General features: G+C 40.9%; 1 protein-coding gene across 1 annotated transcript; it reads left to right on the plus strand.

The window, feature by feature from the left end:
• The first annotated feature begins 219 nt into the window (after nucleotides 1–219).
• LOC104268572 (melanotransferrin-like) lies at nucleotides 220–12,835 on the plus strand. The gene is made up of 17 exons (XM_009874140.1): nucleotides 220–300; nucleotides 2,730–2,893; nucleotides 3,107–3,206; nucleotides 4,307–4,483; nucleotides 4,846–5,008; nucleotides 5,115–5,179; nucleotides 5,845–6,002; nucleotides 7,204–7,390; nucleotides 7,561–7,709; nucleotides 7,930–8,020; nucleotides 8,324–8,392; nucleotides 8,693–8,875; nucleotides 9,142–9,298; nucleotides 10,044–10,126; nucleotides 11,262–11,446; nucleotides 11,838–12,024; nucleotides 12,786–12,835. Exons 1-17 carry the CDS (start codon nucleotides 249–251, stop codon nucleotides 12,833–12,835), a joined length of 2,220 nt encoding a protein of 739 aa, XP_009872442.1. The 5' UTR covers nucleotides 220–248.
• Nucleotides 12,836–13,720: the final 885 nt, after the last annotated feature.

Consider the following 13,720-nt stretch of genomic DNA (forward strand, 5'->3'; position numbering starts at 1 on the left):
AACAAAGCAGAAAATGCACAGGTATTTTCCATCAGTGGATAGGAATAGGACACTGCCCCTTTCTCCTTTGCATACAAGGATATACCATCCCCTGACAGTTTGGTATTTTTCTTAAACTTGTTTTATCCTTGTTGATGCCTAAAGCTCCTTTGTTATCTTCCAGAAACTTGGTCATCGCTGTGGAATTCCTGGTATGAGAAGGCAGAGCGTCTGGGTAGAGAGAGGATCCTTGCTGAACTGCTGTAATAATGAAGATAATGATTTTAATTGTCCTAATCATCTTCCCTTTGCTGTCTTCAGGTAAGGCTGCTGCAGAGAGGGTGACCCCTGGGTGGGTTACCAGGATACAAACTAATGTGTATTTTGGTTTTGTTTTCTTCTGTGCACAGAAGTTGCAGCTAGAACTGTGCCTGTGATTTCCATTTGCCTGTATTTTTCCTGTTTGATCATTGGCAGATGGTGACCCTGTTAGTTCTGAAGCAGCTTGATACACTTAGTTTCTTGGTGATTCAGTGAAGTTTTGTTTCCTTTAAATAGCTGAGATCTGCGTACTCATTAACGCTGTCAAAATGAATCAGCGCATTTCAAGCTGCTGCCCTCTGAAACCACAACGGGTTCTTTTTGTGCTGAATTAACATCAAAACAAATGGGGTAATGTCTGATGCTCAAAGAAAGTAAAAACTTCAACGTTTTAATTGCAAACACTTTTATTCTGGGCAATATTTTTGTTTAATGTTAGCAGATTGCCAGAGAGCCAAAAGCTTAAATCACAATGTTAGAGATGTTGCAGTGTTTTCTGTGTATTCAGTCTTGGTCTTCATTACACATTATAAGGTTCTCTCAAGTTACATAACAGCATGCTGGTTTTATATACAATAATCACCTTTTTTCTCCTTAATTGTGTAGTATTTTATTGAGATATATATGATGATATAGTTCAGAGTAGAAGGAATAATACAAAGTAAGTCATAATACATCCAAGATGGAATAACTGGAGCCTAAAGCAGAAGAGGAAATGTTGTTGATGTGTCTGGACTCCCTTAAGATGCAGCCTTATAGTCAGTTTAAAACAACCATACCCCTGACTCCTCCAGGTAAAGGAGGTTTTCACTGTCTCCTCTACTTTTAATTGCATCTTCCTAACCCTTTCTTTCTGCTGATATGTTTTGGGTTGTTTTTTTTTAAATTGGTTACTTAGTTTTCAGCTGGAAAAAGATCTGACAACTGAATAGTTCACTTCTGCTACAGTTCTGCACCATGTTACTGTGCAGGTTATTTAATTACTTCATTTGGCATCCAGAAATGGAGATAAATCTTACTAACTTCCTGCTTGGAAGAGGTAAGATTTTGTTTAATTTTGTTAATTTGTTTAATTTTGTTAATGTTTATTCAATACCCTGTTCAACATAGTACATGATTCTTCATTATCAATAACCAAATTGTCCCTAGTTTCTGTCTTTCGTAGTGGGTATTCTCATGGAAGATACACCTCTGTAACTTGAAGGAAATCCAGCAAGCTGTTTGTCATTGCTGAAGAAATACTTGCATAGTACATTGTTTAAAAACAGAAGAAGGACCAAGTAGCAGAATTGCTGTAGTCCCAGATCCTCACCTCTTGGACTGAGGGCCTTGGTTTGCTCTCTTATAAAGTAGCATTTAATTGTGAATTTCTTCCAACTTAAAACTTTCATACTTCTCCTCTAGGTTTTCTGACCTTGGAGCTCTGATGTGGGGCTTATTTAAAGTCACATAGTTCTTTCCTGGAAAGAAAATGGGGAAGAAACACAATTCAACAAAGCACGGTGTTCAGTGGGAAACGCTGTTCTAACACGGCACGTAGCTCAGTGCTCTGAGACAGCTGGGACTTGGAGCACCAGTTTGTTTAAAAAACAACAATCCCCTCTCTAAAGACTAAATTCAACAAAGCTAAAGCAACTTGATCCCCTATCAACATCCTCCTTCTATATTTCTTGGTTTTCTGCAGTCTTGATTCTGAACCTGTAGAACTTTGTAAGAGAAATATACATCATGCATGTGTGTGAAAGCACCAGAGGAAACGGCAGAGCAAAGGTTAAAAGAATGGCCTGTATTGATCACTAAGGACACAACTAAGAGCACTAAAACTGACAAACCCTGGGGAATGCGTTCTGTACACCAAGATTAGAAGGTCTGTGCTCTGCTAAGGTCACATCACAGTTGACCTTTTGGGAGAAAAGCTGCAAACTGATAACAGGAAGATGGTAACAAGGTTACTCTACATTGTAGGTGCCATTCCTCTGCTTGCTGTCCCAAGGGGAAACAGACTGTAGCCGTACAGATGTCGTTGCCTTTGTTTCCTCATTTTGAGTGGCAACCTTGCCTAAAATTCATGGAGGATGAAGGAAGGAAGATTCTGAGCCAAAAGATCATGCCATAATAATTGTTTATTCTTGAAAAAGCTACCTAAAAAACATTTTTCTGCCAGTCAAGAGGAAGCAAAGAGACATAGTCAAGCTGTGACAGCAAGCATTCGTTGTTCTCTGTGTTGGGCAAAAGTGATCTTGGTCAGACTGTTTGGGCACATCTCCCGTGTGCCTGTATGTGTGCAAATATGTGAGTGTGGGTGAGCAGAAACAACTTCATAAAGAAGTTAAATAAAATAAAATAATGTCTTTCTTCCACAAGGTCATAAACCGAGCATTCTTTTTCACTAAATCCTACAAATCATGACTTCTTTTTTGATCCTACAGGGAAGAAATTCCGATGGTGCACCCTTTCTGACCTAGAACAGAGAAAGTGTGCTGAACTGTCCAAAGCACTTATGGCTGTGCTGCCCCTGGCTACTGTCAATTCTTTTTCTAGGATTTCTTGCATCAGAGCCCACAATACATATGACTGCATTGATAAAATCCGAGTGAGTTTTTAAAACTTGTATTGTTTGTAGGTAACTCAGCCTTCATTGCTAACTTTTCACCATGTTTAGTAGCAGGCATTCAATTAAAAACAAAGCAAATACTTGTAAAAAACACTGGTTACTGCTTCTCAGGCAGCTACTCTGCTCTTGCAGCTGATCTGTTTGTTTCCCTGTAAACGTACTTGTTTTGAGGGTTTTGCTGTTGTTTTTAAGGTGAATAAAGCAGATGCTGCCTCTTTGGATGCTGGAGATGTTTACTCGGCTGTAAAGCTGTATGGTTTGACGGTGGTGGCAAAGGAGATCTATGATCAAGGTATGTTTGTAAAGCAAGAGAATAAGCTATACTTCTGATCTGGCTAATAAATTGCTGTGCAGTGAAAGACAAAGCTCAAGAATTCTTGAAAAGATGTCTGTTCCTGTTCGTTAACTTCTCAGGAGTATGGAAGTTACCAATAGCTGTTCGTAAAATACTTGGTGATGATGAATAAAATACCAGCAGTGCTTTGTATCTAGCAGCCTCTCTGCCTGTGGTCCTGTCACTACAACAAATTGTTTGTATCTACCCCTGCCCACAGCACTAATGTACTGGAGTTCTATATCTTGTAGGAATGTGTGTGAATTCTTATACCATGCTCTTTACTTGTATAATTGAACATTTAGTAGCGAGTCTTTAAGAGATTAGCTTCTCTCAGAAATGCACAGAATCACAGAATTATTGAGGCTGGAAAAGACCTCTGAGATCATCAAGTCCAGCCTATGACTCAGTTAGTTCTCCTTCTCACCCTAAAGACATGAGAATATAAGGTGAAGAATCTTACGGTAAGATTCCTCTTCGTCTGCGGCAGACCTGAACAGTCTGTGCAATGAATGGTTTATGAAACAAGAATAAATAAGCCTGAGCTGAAATCAAGCATATCGTAGAAAATACTTGGGGGACATGAATCTGAGAAGCAAGCCAAATTAACAGAAGGATGTAGGAAGGGACTAATAAGGGGATGGTATGAGAACAGAATTAATTTTTTTTTTGCTGAAGAACTATGAAATCGTAGTGGAATTGATGTTTCAGGTGGTAAATATGTTCTGAGGATAAGACATAGGTGTTCTTTCTATTACAATACCTGAACAATGTGGTAGAAATGTTGAAAATCTTGAGAAGCAATTGCTTTGGATGATGGAACTGGATGACCTTGTAAGCCTTTTTCACCAGGTTTTTACATTCTTGCTTTGCACATCACTTGCATCGCTCAGCTCGACAAGGTGCCACGTAGCCAGTTTCTGGCACGAGTACCTATGTTTCATGTGTCTAAGATTTTTTTTCCTTTTGCTCACAGAAATAGCTGAACTCCTGTGCACAGATGGAAACTGCAGAACTGGGATTTAGTTATTCCTGTTACATATTTTGTCCTTTCACAGGAAATTGTGTGTTTGCTGTGGCCATTGCCAAACGAGGATCTCTGGATATCCAGAGGCTACGAGGCACGCGCAGCTGCCACAATGGAGCCAGATGGACCTCAGGCTGGAATATTCCACTTGGCTTTCTCCTTGCAAGAAATGATCTTGCCTGGGATGAGGCGCAACCTCTGAGCCAAGGTGGGTGAAATGGAAGCAGGTGTGGAATGAACTAAGCTATGTGGAAACTGAAGTGCTTTGTGGATGAGATATCTTCTTGGAGTGGCTCTTAGCTCTCTTCTGAAACAGGAAATCTTTGTGCTCTGTATGCAACAGCACAAAGATGGTTTTAAACAAGCAAAATTTGATCGCTCTGTTTTCAGCAACCATTTCAAATTTGCAGTTTGGACAATGAAGCTGCATTTGCTGTATTATTCATTTATTTATTAAAGCACCATGGTCCTAGTTATGTCTGTGATGTGTTTGGCCCCTTTTCCTTCTTCCATTTTTTCCCATTTGACTTTTATACGTAAGCACATTACTTTTTTCCTCTACATCTGCAGTAATCAGTGAGTATTTCAATGCAAGTTGCATCCCTGGAGTTGGTGTTGCTGCTCCTCAACTGTGTGCTCTCTGCCAAGGACAAAAATCCTATGTCAGAGACAAGAACCACTTCTGTGAGACAAGCAGTAACGAGCCCTTCTATGACTCTGAGGGAGCCTTCAGGTGAGCTCTGTGCCACTGCTCCTGAATTTACCTTCAGGGAAAAAGAACTTGTGAGGGAGGAAAAGCCAGGTGACATGTTAATAGGATGACATTTGTCTTCCTGCAGGTGCTTGAAGAATGGAGTCGCAGATGTTGCCTTTTTAGATCATCTAACAATTATGAGTGCCACAGGTGATCCTAAAAGCTCAGATTCCTTTTAACCTCTGGCTGTGCCCTTTTCTGCAGGGGAGTTTGGGGGATATGCCTGTATTTTTGTTGTTTCCAGGGAAAATTCAATCCCTGCAAACAGTTCAGTGGTATTTCTTGCTCTCCGCACAAGTCAGAAGGAAACAAGACGAAAGAGTAAGTGGGCAATAATTGCTCACAGGACTTTCTTAGAATGGGAGCAGATAGATGTTTTTAAACAGGTGATTTCTTTATCCTGAAATCTCTGATGCAGCTGTCAGTATTTGTGTTCGCTAAGTTATAAGATTCCTTTTAAAATTCAGTGTATTGAGCTGCTAGAATGTGCAGTGTATCTGTGCTGCGTTTTTAAATTCAGTCTAGCTCTTTACCAACGTTGGTGAAGGTGGTTAGCAGTAGTATTTGCAGGTAGGTATTTCTGAGCAAACGTATTTTCAGGGGTACAGCTTAAAGAGTATTTTGCAGTGCCTCTGGCTGAGGTCCTCTCTTTGTTAAGAGAAGAGCATGTCAAAGGCAAATTGCCCAAGTGTGCTTGGTACGCTGGGCTGCCAGCATAATCTTTGAGCAACCTCCTCTGAAAAACATTTTGTCTTCTGTGCCTGCTGCCAAGTCATGTCTCACTTCGTGGATTCATGAGTGTCCTCTTGTTTCAGAGTCAGAACAACAGGAATATGAACTCTTATGTCCTGATGGAACAACAGCTGAGCTCACTGAGTACAGCACCTGTAACTTGGGCAAGGGGCCTGGCCGTGGTATCATCACCCGCCACAACTTCCAGAAGATTGCCAGCAATTTTCTCGGCATGATCCAGGTAAGTAGATCAAGCTGTACATCTCCAGACACAGGTTTTTCTTCCATCTTTCTGTGGAGATTACTGTTCAGTTTGCCTTCTTTCTTGAGAAATGTATTGTTAGTGTGAACAAAGCACTAAAAACTGGTTCTTCTGGGAGAAGGATCCTGCATTGGCTTCTGGAAGATGGTTTTACTTTTCTCTGAAGTGTTCTTCTGTAAAAGGCTGAGAATAAATAAGTAAAGAAGGGGAAGATGCCATAACAACCAAACTGGAAAATGGCCGATGGTGTTCATCCTATCCTGCAACTTACTTACAGGAATTCTGATGTAGCTGGGGGGGACATGCAGAATCATATAATCACAGAACTGGATTGGAAGAGACCTTTAAAAGCCATTTAATCCACCCCCCCTGTAGTAGTCAGGGATATCTTTAACTGAATTTAACTAGGTTCAGGCAGGTTTCACTTTTGTTCCTCTCTTTTTCTCAACTTATAAATAGTATGTGTTACCTTGACATCCAGGAGTCTATTTGAAGCCGAACCTGAAATGCATATTTAAATGGAAATTTAAAGAAGTTATGAAGTCATCCAGTCCTTAAAATAGTCCAGTAGACAGTGAATAATTCAACCCAGCGAGGTGGGTTGTGCTGTCACACAAACTCTAGTAGATAGTAGCTGTACAAAAACTCTTCTTTATTGAGACATCATCATATGCCTTTGCGAGTGCATTTGTTAACATGTACCATGGCAGTGTACCCCCATACAGAACACTGGCAGTGCAGCAGTGTTCCTAGTGTGCTTCTCAGTACTTTCTTCTGTTTCAGTACCATCAGGCTGAACAGAGCTACTTTGCACATGGTACTTCCCCATCGAAGAGCACAAATTATCTTGCACCCGTTTACTGCACCGATGTTTATCACAAATGTTTCTCACTTGGCTATACTCCCTCAGTTGCCTTTCTAGGGTAGGACTCATTGAGCACAGCCCAATAGACTGGAATAACTAAGATGGGAAAAATTTATCATAAAAGTGAATCGTATTTTTGGATTTTAAGGACTGGAACCATCCACTCACTGCAGTACCTGTGGGATTTGTCCCTGTGTGATGGAACCCTGAGTGCTATGTTACAAACCACTGGTATGAAGGGAGGGAAGGATGAGGCTGCCTGTTACTAGAAGGATGAGCAGATTTGTTGTAATTAAAATGTTGTTCTTGTCCTAGCGCCTCTTTGGGCGAAAAGGAAAGGAAAGAGCCAGGTTTGAACTCTTCACTTCAGCACCCTTTGGGGGAAAGAACTTGCTGTTCCGTGATGCCACTCAGCACTTTCAGCTTCTTGAGGAGCCGCTGGAGATTGCCTATGTCCTTGGTCTGGATTATGTAGCTCTCCTTAAGGGACTAGGCCATGAAGGTGAGAAGCCTTCCAGAGGAGTGTAGATAAGGAAAGGGAAGAAAAAGTTCTCTTTCCGTGGTATTCCTCCCTTCCAGGAACAAGTCCATGAGACCTAAGCATCTCCTTAACAAAGAACAGATTGGTGCACAGGTGACGTGATCTCACTGTGCCCCTTCCTTCTGATTCAGGGAGCTCTTTGGACAACAGTGTTGTGCGCTGGTGCTGCATCAGTGATGCTGAGCTTCGCAAATGTGAGGACTGGGCATTGAGCATCAAATCTGACCCGTTAGTCTGTGTCCAAGCAACGTCCATGACCAAATGCATTGAAATGATCAAGGTAGGAGACTCCCTCTGGTCAGGGTACATGATAAAACCACGCAGGGTATGTACATCCTTGTCTGAGCTGCACAGAAGGAAAACCAGCTCGTACGCTAGAACCAGTGGGAATGGAAGGGAAGTTATGCAGGGGACTTGCCAACCAGCAGGGAAATGCAGCTGCTTGGTTACGCAATTCATGCAAATCCTGTTTTTGTTATTTTCTAAAATGCTGTTGGCAGAGTAGTGAGGCTGATGCGGTCACCCTGGATGCAACACATGTCTACTTTGCAGGGAGGTGTGGATTGGTGCCTGTAGCTGCAGAATGTTATGGTAAGTTCTCATGTGACCTTAGCAAGAAAGGAGAGAATCAAAAGAGTACCATTAAAAATATAGTTAAATTGCCACAGTTTGGGATGTTTTATGATGGAAGCAGGAATATACTCATCCAAATACTCCTCCCATCTCTTCTACTAACTTGTTCTAGCATTTGCTCTGCTGTTTGTTATATTTCTCTCTAAAATGGACAGAGATACTGATGAGGCTCAAGAGGATTGCAAGTTTCTGATGGGGTGCTGCTAGGTAATAGGAATGACAGCAGTCACGAGATCCTTAATGGTTGTCTCTCCTCTCCAGGGGGAGATTGTGCCCTGGCTGCTGAGAGCACAGAGGAAGCAGGGAAACTCATTCATCTTAAGCGCAAAGGTAACGGGACAACTTTGAGAAGGCAAAAGGGTTAGATTTTCCTGGGACTGCATCTAGGATTTGTGGAGGAGGAAAGTATTTGCGTGTTGGTTTGGGAAAGACTTTGCTGTGCATGCTCAGTAGGAGCTTTACAGATAATGCCAGGCAGCTAGGACAAGGGTGTTGTGGCTGAGCAAAGAATGCAGAACCTGTATTGTAACTGAAGATGTCATGACAGGGCGAGGGAGGGAAGAGGGGGTCTGTACCTGTTTGGAATACTTAATTGCCTTTGTATAACTAGATGTTGTCATTGTTTTACAGCACTACCACCTGTTTACGCTGTTGCGCTAGCTAAGAAAAATGCCAAACAGATTAACATCCATAACCTTAGGGGAAGGCGATCCTGCCACAGTCACCTGTACAGTCCTGGAGGATGGTTACTTCTTTCCAGATACACAGTGGGACCGCTGGAAAATAATACTGAGAACTGTGACATTGGCTCTGGTAAGGGCTGCTCTGAGTTTCCTGTTGACTAGACCATGGAAATCTGAAATCTAAATTTGGGAGTAAAATGGATTGAGCCATGAGGATTTGCAGTCTCAAAGGGTGTTAAAGCAGCTCGTCCTCCTATCCGACTGTATGTGATTTTTCACGTTATTTAGCCCTCTTCTTCTTAGCTGTTAGGATGGAATTCCATTCGTGTGTTTTCCTGTACATGAAGAGGCTTTGGCATGCCTTGCCTTAATCTCACCTTGGTTTTCTTTACCCAGCTTATCAGAATTACTTTTGGAAGGGCTGCATGCCAGGATCAGATGGAAACCTGTGCAAGGTGTGCATTGGAGACAGTGAGGTGGAAGGGGCTCGAGTATCTAGCAGATGTGCTGCAAGTCACAATGAACGTTACTATGGCAATATGGGGGCACTGAGGTAAGCTTTCTGCCAGAGTCAGAAACGCTGAGCAATAGCTGCAATGGGCTTGTTATTTTCCTGATGTTTTTCATTACTTTTTGATTTGGTGTGGTTTCAGGTTTTTTTTAAAGCAACTGGCTATAAAACGTTTTGCTAGCATGTATTTTATTTTGGTTGCAGCTGCTACGGGATGTTCGGCTGACTGGTGAATTACAACAGTCATGAAACCATTTCCAGAGCAAGGCAATGCTTCCAAACGTGTAAAGTGTAGAACATTGGTACTGACTCATTAAAGAGAAAGGATGAAAAGTAGTTAAGTCAGAGAGCAGAGGTGATATAGTAAGAAGCTGTGTAGGGTATGGGAGGTAATTAAATAGATTGGAGATGTCAGAGAAGTAAATAATTGAAGAGAAGGATATTAGGCAGAGAAGAATATTAAAGGTGAAAGCACCCTTATATATGTAATATATGTAATGCACCTAGTTAAATTACATCTTCTGTCCTGGCTAGCACAGGTGAGACTGCACGGGCATTGTGCCACAACGTTGGCTTGGGAGCTGCTTTAAGGGAGGAAAGGGATTGTCTTATCAAATACATGAACACTGTCCCCCAAGATCTATACTGACATCACTAACTTGTTCCATATAACAACCAAGAGGGATACTTCCAGCTACTTCTGGTTTAGTTTCAGATGACTGTTCAAATGTCGGTCATCTTGTGGTGGCTATCTCTGATAACTTCTTGGGTTTTCTTCCTACACTAGGTGTCTAGTTGGCAATCCCAGTGGAAGAAGCTTCGGAGATGTATCGTTCATGGAACACTCCAGTCTACTCCAGAACATAAAAAGTGAGATGCAGGCATTATATTTTCCTTTGAGAATGTTCATTAGCATTGGTTACTTCTCACACAGATGCCATCACTCGTGAGGATCAGCTTTTACAGGTTCGGTCTAGGTCTAAGTTGGTGTTTGTTGCTGGGAAAACACAAGAACTTTCCTGCATGTAGGTGTTCCAGTAAAGCTCAAAGTTCAAATACTGTTCATCTGTGGAGAGGAAAGTGGAAGAATCACTGAGTGCAGAGATCAATGCATGGGAGGGGGAGTAATCATCGCCAGAGTCTGCACTAATGTTTTGAAAGATCAAAGCTTTAAAAAGCAAGTAACTTTTTCCACAAGATCTTCTCCCATAAGCAGCCATAGTGCATGTCCCTGTTGTTTTTAGTCAGAGTTTCAGGAATGAAAATGACAGGTAAGGGCGATGCTGTGGGCTGTGTGTGCTGAGGTGTTCTATGGTTTCATCATGACATGGCAGCTTTCTCATGTTGTTTCACAGGCACTTATGGAATAAAGAGTCCAAATAGCTTAATAGGTAAAAATACTGCAAATTATTTTGCCTTTCACAATTTCTAAAACAACATTGTTATTACGATGTGAAATGTTTAATTTCCTCTGGGAAATAGTTATCTTTGCAACAATCTAGCAATGGGATTTTTTTTATTAAAATGATTTTGGTTACAGTAGATTAAATCCCTACAATCTCTTAAATTATGTGTACTGCTCTAACAGCCAAAATAGGCTGCCTTTTCATAGAGTTGGAGAGAAAAAGAATGCCCAGTTTGTTCAGCTTGGTAAAGCGAGCTGACATTCTATTCTGGGCAATTTCAGTAACAGAAGATGCTTTTCTAGGAGAGGAATCTATCTACAACCAAGTGGAGCTATAAGGGCCTGGAAAGCCCTGGGAATTGATGCAGCAGTGAGCCATTTGTTTGGGGAAGCAATGGACATGCTGGCTGACTTTGTTTTCAGAAAGTGATCTGGTTATCGATGAGGCATGATAAGCTGCATGCCTTGATACTACTCTAGTTTTTAGTTGACAGGTGTAGCTTAAGCTCGCTGACCTGATCCCTCAGCAGAAAAACACTACCTGGCTCCTTACGTGTTTCTAACGAATGACCACGTAGCATGCTGCCTCTGTCTTTTCAGATCTGGACATTTCTGGCTGGGGAAAGGGTTATGCCCCTACCGACTTCGAACTCTTGTGTCCGGATGGAACGCGCACTGCGGTCACAGAATGGGCAGGCTGCAACCTTGGCCCCATTCCCCCCAGTGCGGTCATGACTCGACCGGTGACTGTCACTAAAATTTATGACTTTCTAATGAAGTCGCAGGTAAGACAGACAAGAGGGGAAAAGTTAGTGTGTTAGCACTTGTTACGTCAAACTGCTGAAAACTCTTTCGAGGTGAAAAGCTTTATAGACTAAGTGTGTAAAGTGCCTTCAAGTCCAATATGAAATAATTAAGGATATGCGTAGGAGAGTGAGAAAATAATTATCTGGATTCTTTTGAAGGGGTATTTTGGCATCAGGTACTATTCTGCAGCGGTCATACGTTGGCTGAGAAATGAACTGGTGCAAAACTGCATCTTTTTGTGTGAGTAAGGACAGTACTAGGTGAAAGTGGAGCCTTTTTTCTGCTAGATCTTACTATAGAACTGAGGGTCACCAGCTTTACTTTGCTATTCATGATCCAAGCTGTGGAATTTACTTCTTTTCTCTTTAGGAATCTCTAGGAAGCAAACGGGATTCTGAATTCAATCTCTTTAAGTCATGGAAGTATGGTGAAAGTGATCTGCTTTTCAAAGATACTACTCAGTACCTCGTTGCTGCAAGTCACATGAGCTATCAGGAAATTCTTGGAGTGTCTTTCTTTCAGCTGGCAGAAGCAGTGTTTAATTGTACACCTGCAGGTAAAGTCAAGTTCTGAATTCCAAGTTAAGCATAGCTTAGCTGATTTAACTTCTGTGCCTATTACTATTTTGTTTAAACTGGAGAAGTATGTCCCATGTAATCCTGTTAGTAACAGTTTTCCAAAGAGTACTGTATTTGGAGCTCCTTTAGAGCTTTTTAAAACTCCTATCCGAAAGCACCAAAACTGAAGCTCTTCAGGAACAGAATAACCAATACATTTTAGAGCAAATATGATATTATTGAAATAGAGCAGGTTTACTCCCACTCTGAAATTTTTCTCTTTGATTCCAAAGATCAGTTCTAGGAAAAAGGAATATAATATTCATTTGAACATGCCAATCTTGGGAAAAAGATCAGAAATTTTGTATTTAATTATTGAATTAACTTCAAAATGAGTTAAATAATTTCTGTTTTAAAAAGAGCACACTAGAGAACTCAAGATCGAAACCTTTATAAACTTAAGGGCTGGGCTTTTCATTATTTTCCACTGAAAGCTCTGTTAAGTGAGCATTTATCTATCGCTAAAACTGAAACTCTCTAAGAGCCAGGGTCAAGCTGTTCTGGGATCTGAAAATCTGTATTGAAATAAATGAAGATTCTACAATAAGTTAGACTTCTGTAAATCTAAGTTGTTAAAGAACTGACACTTGAAAGGGGAATTTTACCTGTATCCTGCTGTGTAAGTAAATATTATCTGAAGAATTTATTCTTCTCATAGCTGTTAGCATCTATAAGTGTGTATTTTCTTATTGGTTTCTAGGAATCTTGGACTTCTGCAAACAGGATATCTGTGCATCCTCATCGATCTGACAGCCAATACAGAGGCTTCGCAAGGGGACATACACGACCATCAATGCTGAAAACAAAGAAATAGCAAGTCCAACCTATCCAAAGCAATCAACAAGGAAACAGTCATCTCTAGAAATGTATGCTGAATACTTATTTTTTTTTTTTCCTAAAAAGTAGATTTTATGTTTAAGATAATGTAATACTACTCATATGTCACCCCTTTCTTGTTCGGAGCATGGCATCATGGGGAACAGGCCAGTCTGCACAAGTCACAGAACTAGGATCAGCAATTCTGTACAACTGCTGTGGAGAAATCAGTATTTTTGTGGAAACAGCAGGGCCAGTACCATGGACTAAAATACAGACTGCCATGAGCAGCACAGGTTAGTTGGCAGCAGTTTGCTTTGCTTGTCTTATGAACTGTTTCCATGCAAAAAACCTGACATTTTGGTAGTTGCAGCATTTCTCTAATTTCCACAATTTCGGTGACAGCTAGACAGTCCTTGCTGAATGCACTTATATGCTATAGGTTATATAGGGGATTGCTAGCAGCTTGGTAATATTTTCTGCTTTTAACTAGGAAGAATGTATTTGCTTTTTTAACCAAGGATCTATACTAGTAAATCAAAACATTTCCCTCTCACATATCAATGTGTTAAAGCATCTAATAGCCTGCAGAACTTGATGCTTGCAGCCTTAAGATGAAGGAAAGCCATAGATATTCATCCTTGTAAAAACTCTAACCATTATTTTCTATTATATTGACACTTTGAATCTATGATTCTGTGAAGTGTCAAAATACGGTTTATTAAACAGCATTGGTTTTACAAGCAGAAACTGCCTGAACATGATGTGAAGTCTTTGGAACTGGGCGTATCATATATTTGGTTTGCCTGTTAGTGGATA

The sequence above is a fragment of the Apaloderma vittatum genome, unplaced genomic scaffold (assembly GCF_000703405.1).
Source record: "Apaloderma vittatum isolate BGI_N311 unplaced genomic scaffold, ASM70340v1 scaffold42477, whole genome shotgun sequence".
Classification (NCBI taxonomy): domain Eukaryota; kingdom Metazoa; phylum Chordata; class Aves; order Trogoniformes; family Trogonidae; genus Apaloderma; species Apaloderma vittatum.

Coding starts and splice junctions, on each gene's coding strand:
- LOC104268572 (XM_009874140.1), top strand. CDS start 249: ATGAAGATAATGATTTTAATTGTCCTAATCATCTTCCCTTTGCTGTCT. Junction 5,180..5,844: donor AACAATTATGAGTGCCACAG/GTGATCCTAAAA, acceptor CTCTTGTTTCAG/AGTCAGAACAACAGGAATAT. Junction 7,710..7,929: donor AATGCATTGAAATGATCAAG/GTAGGAGACTCC, acceptor TGCTGTTGGCAG/AGTAGTGAGGCTGATGCGGT.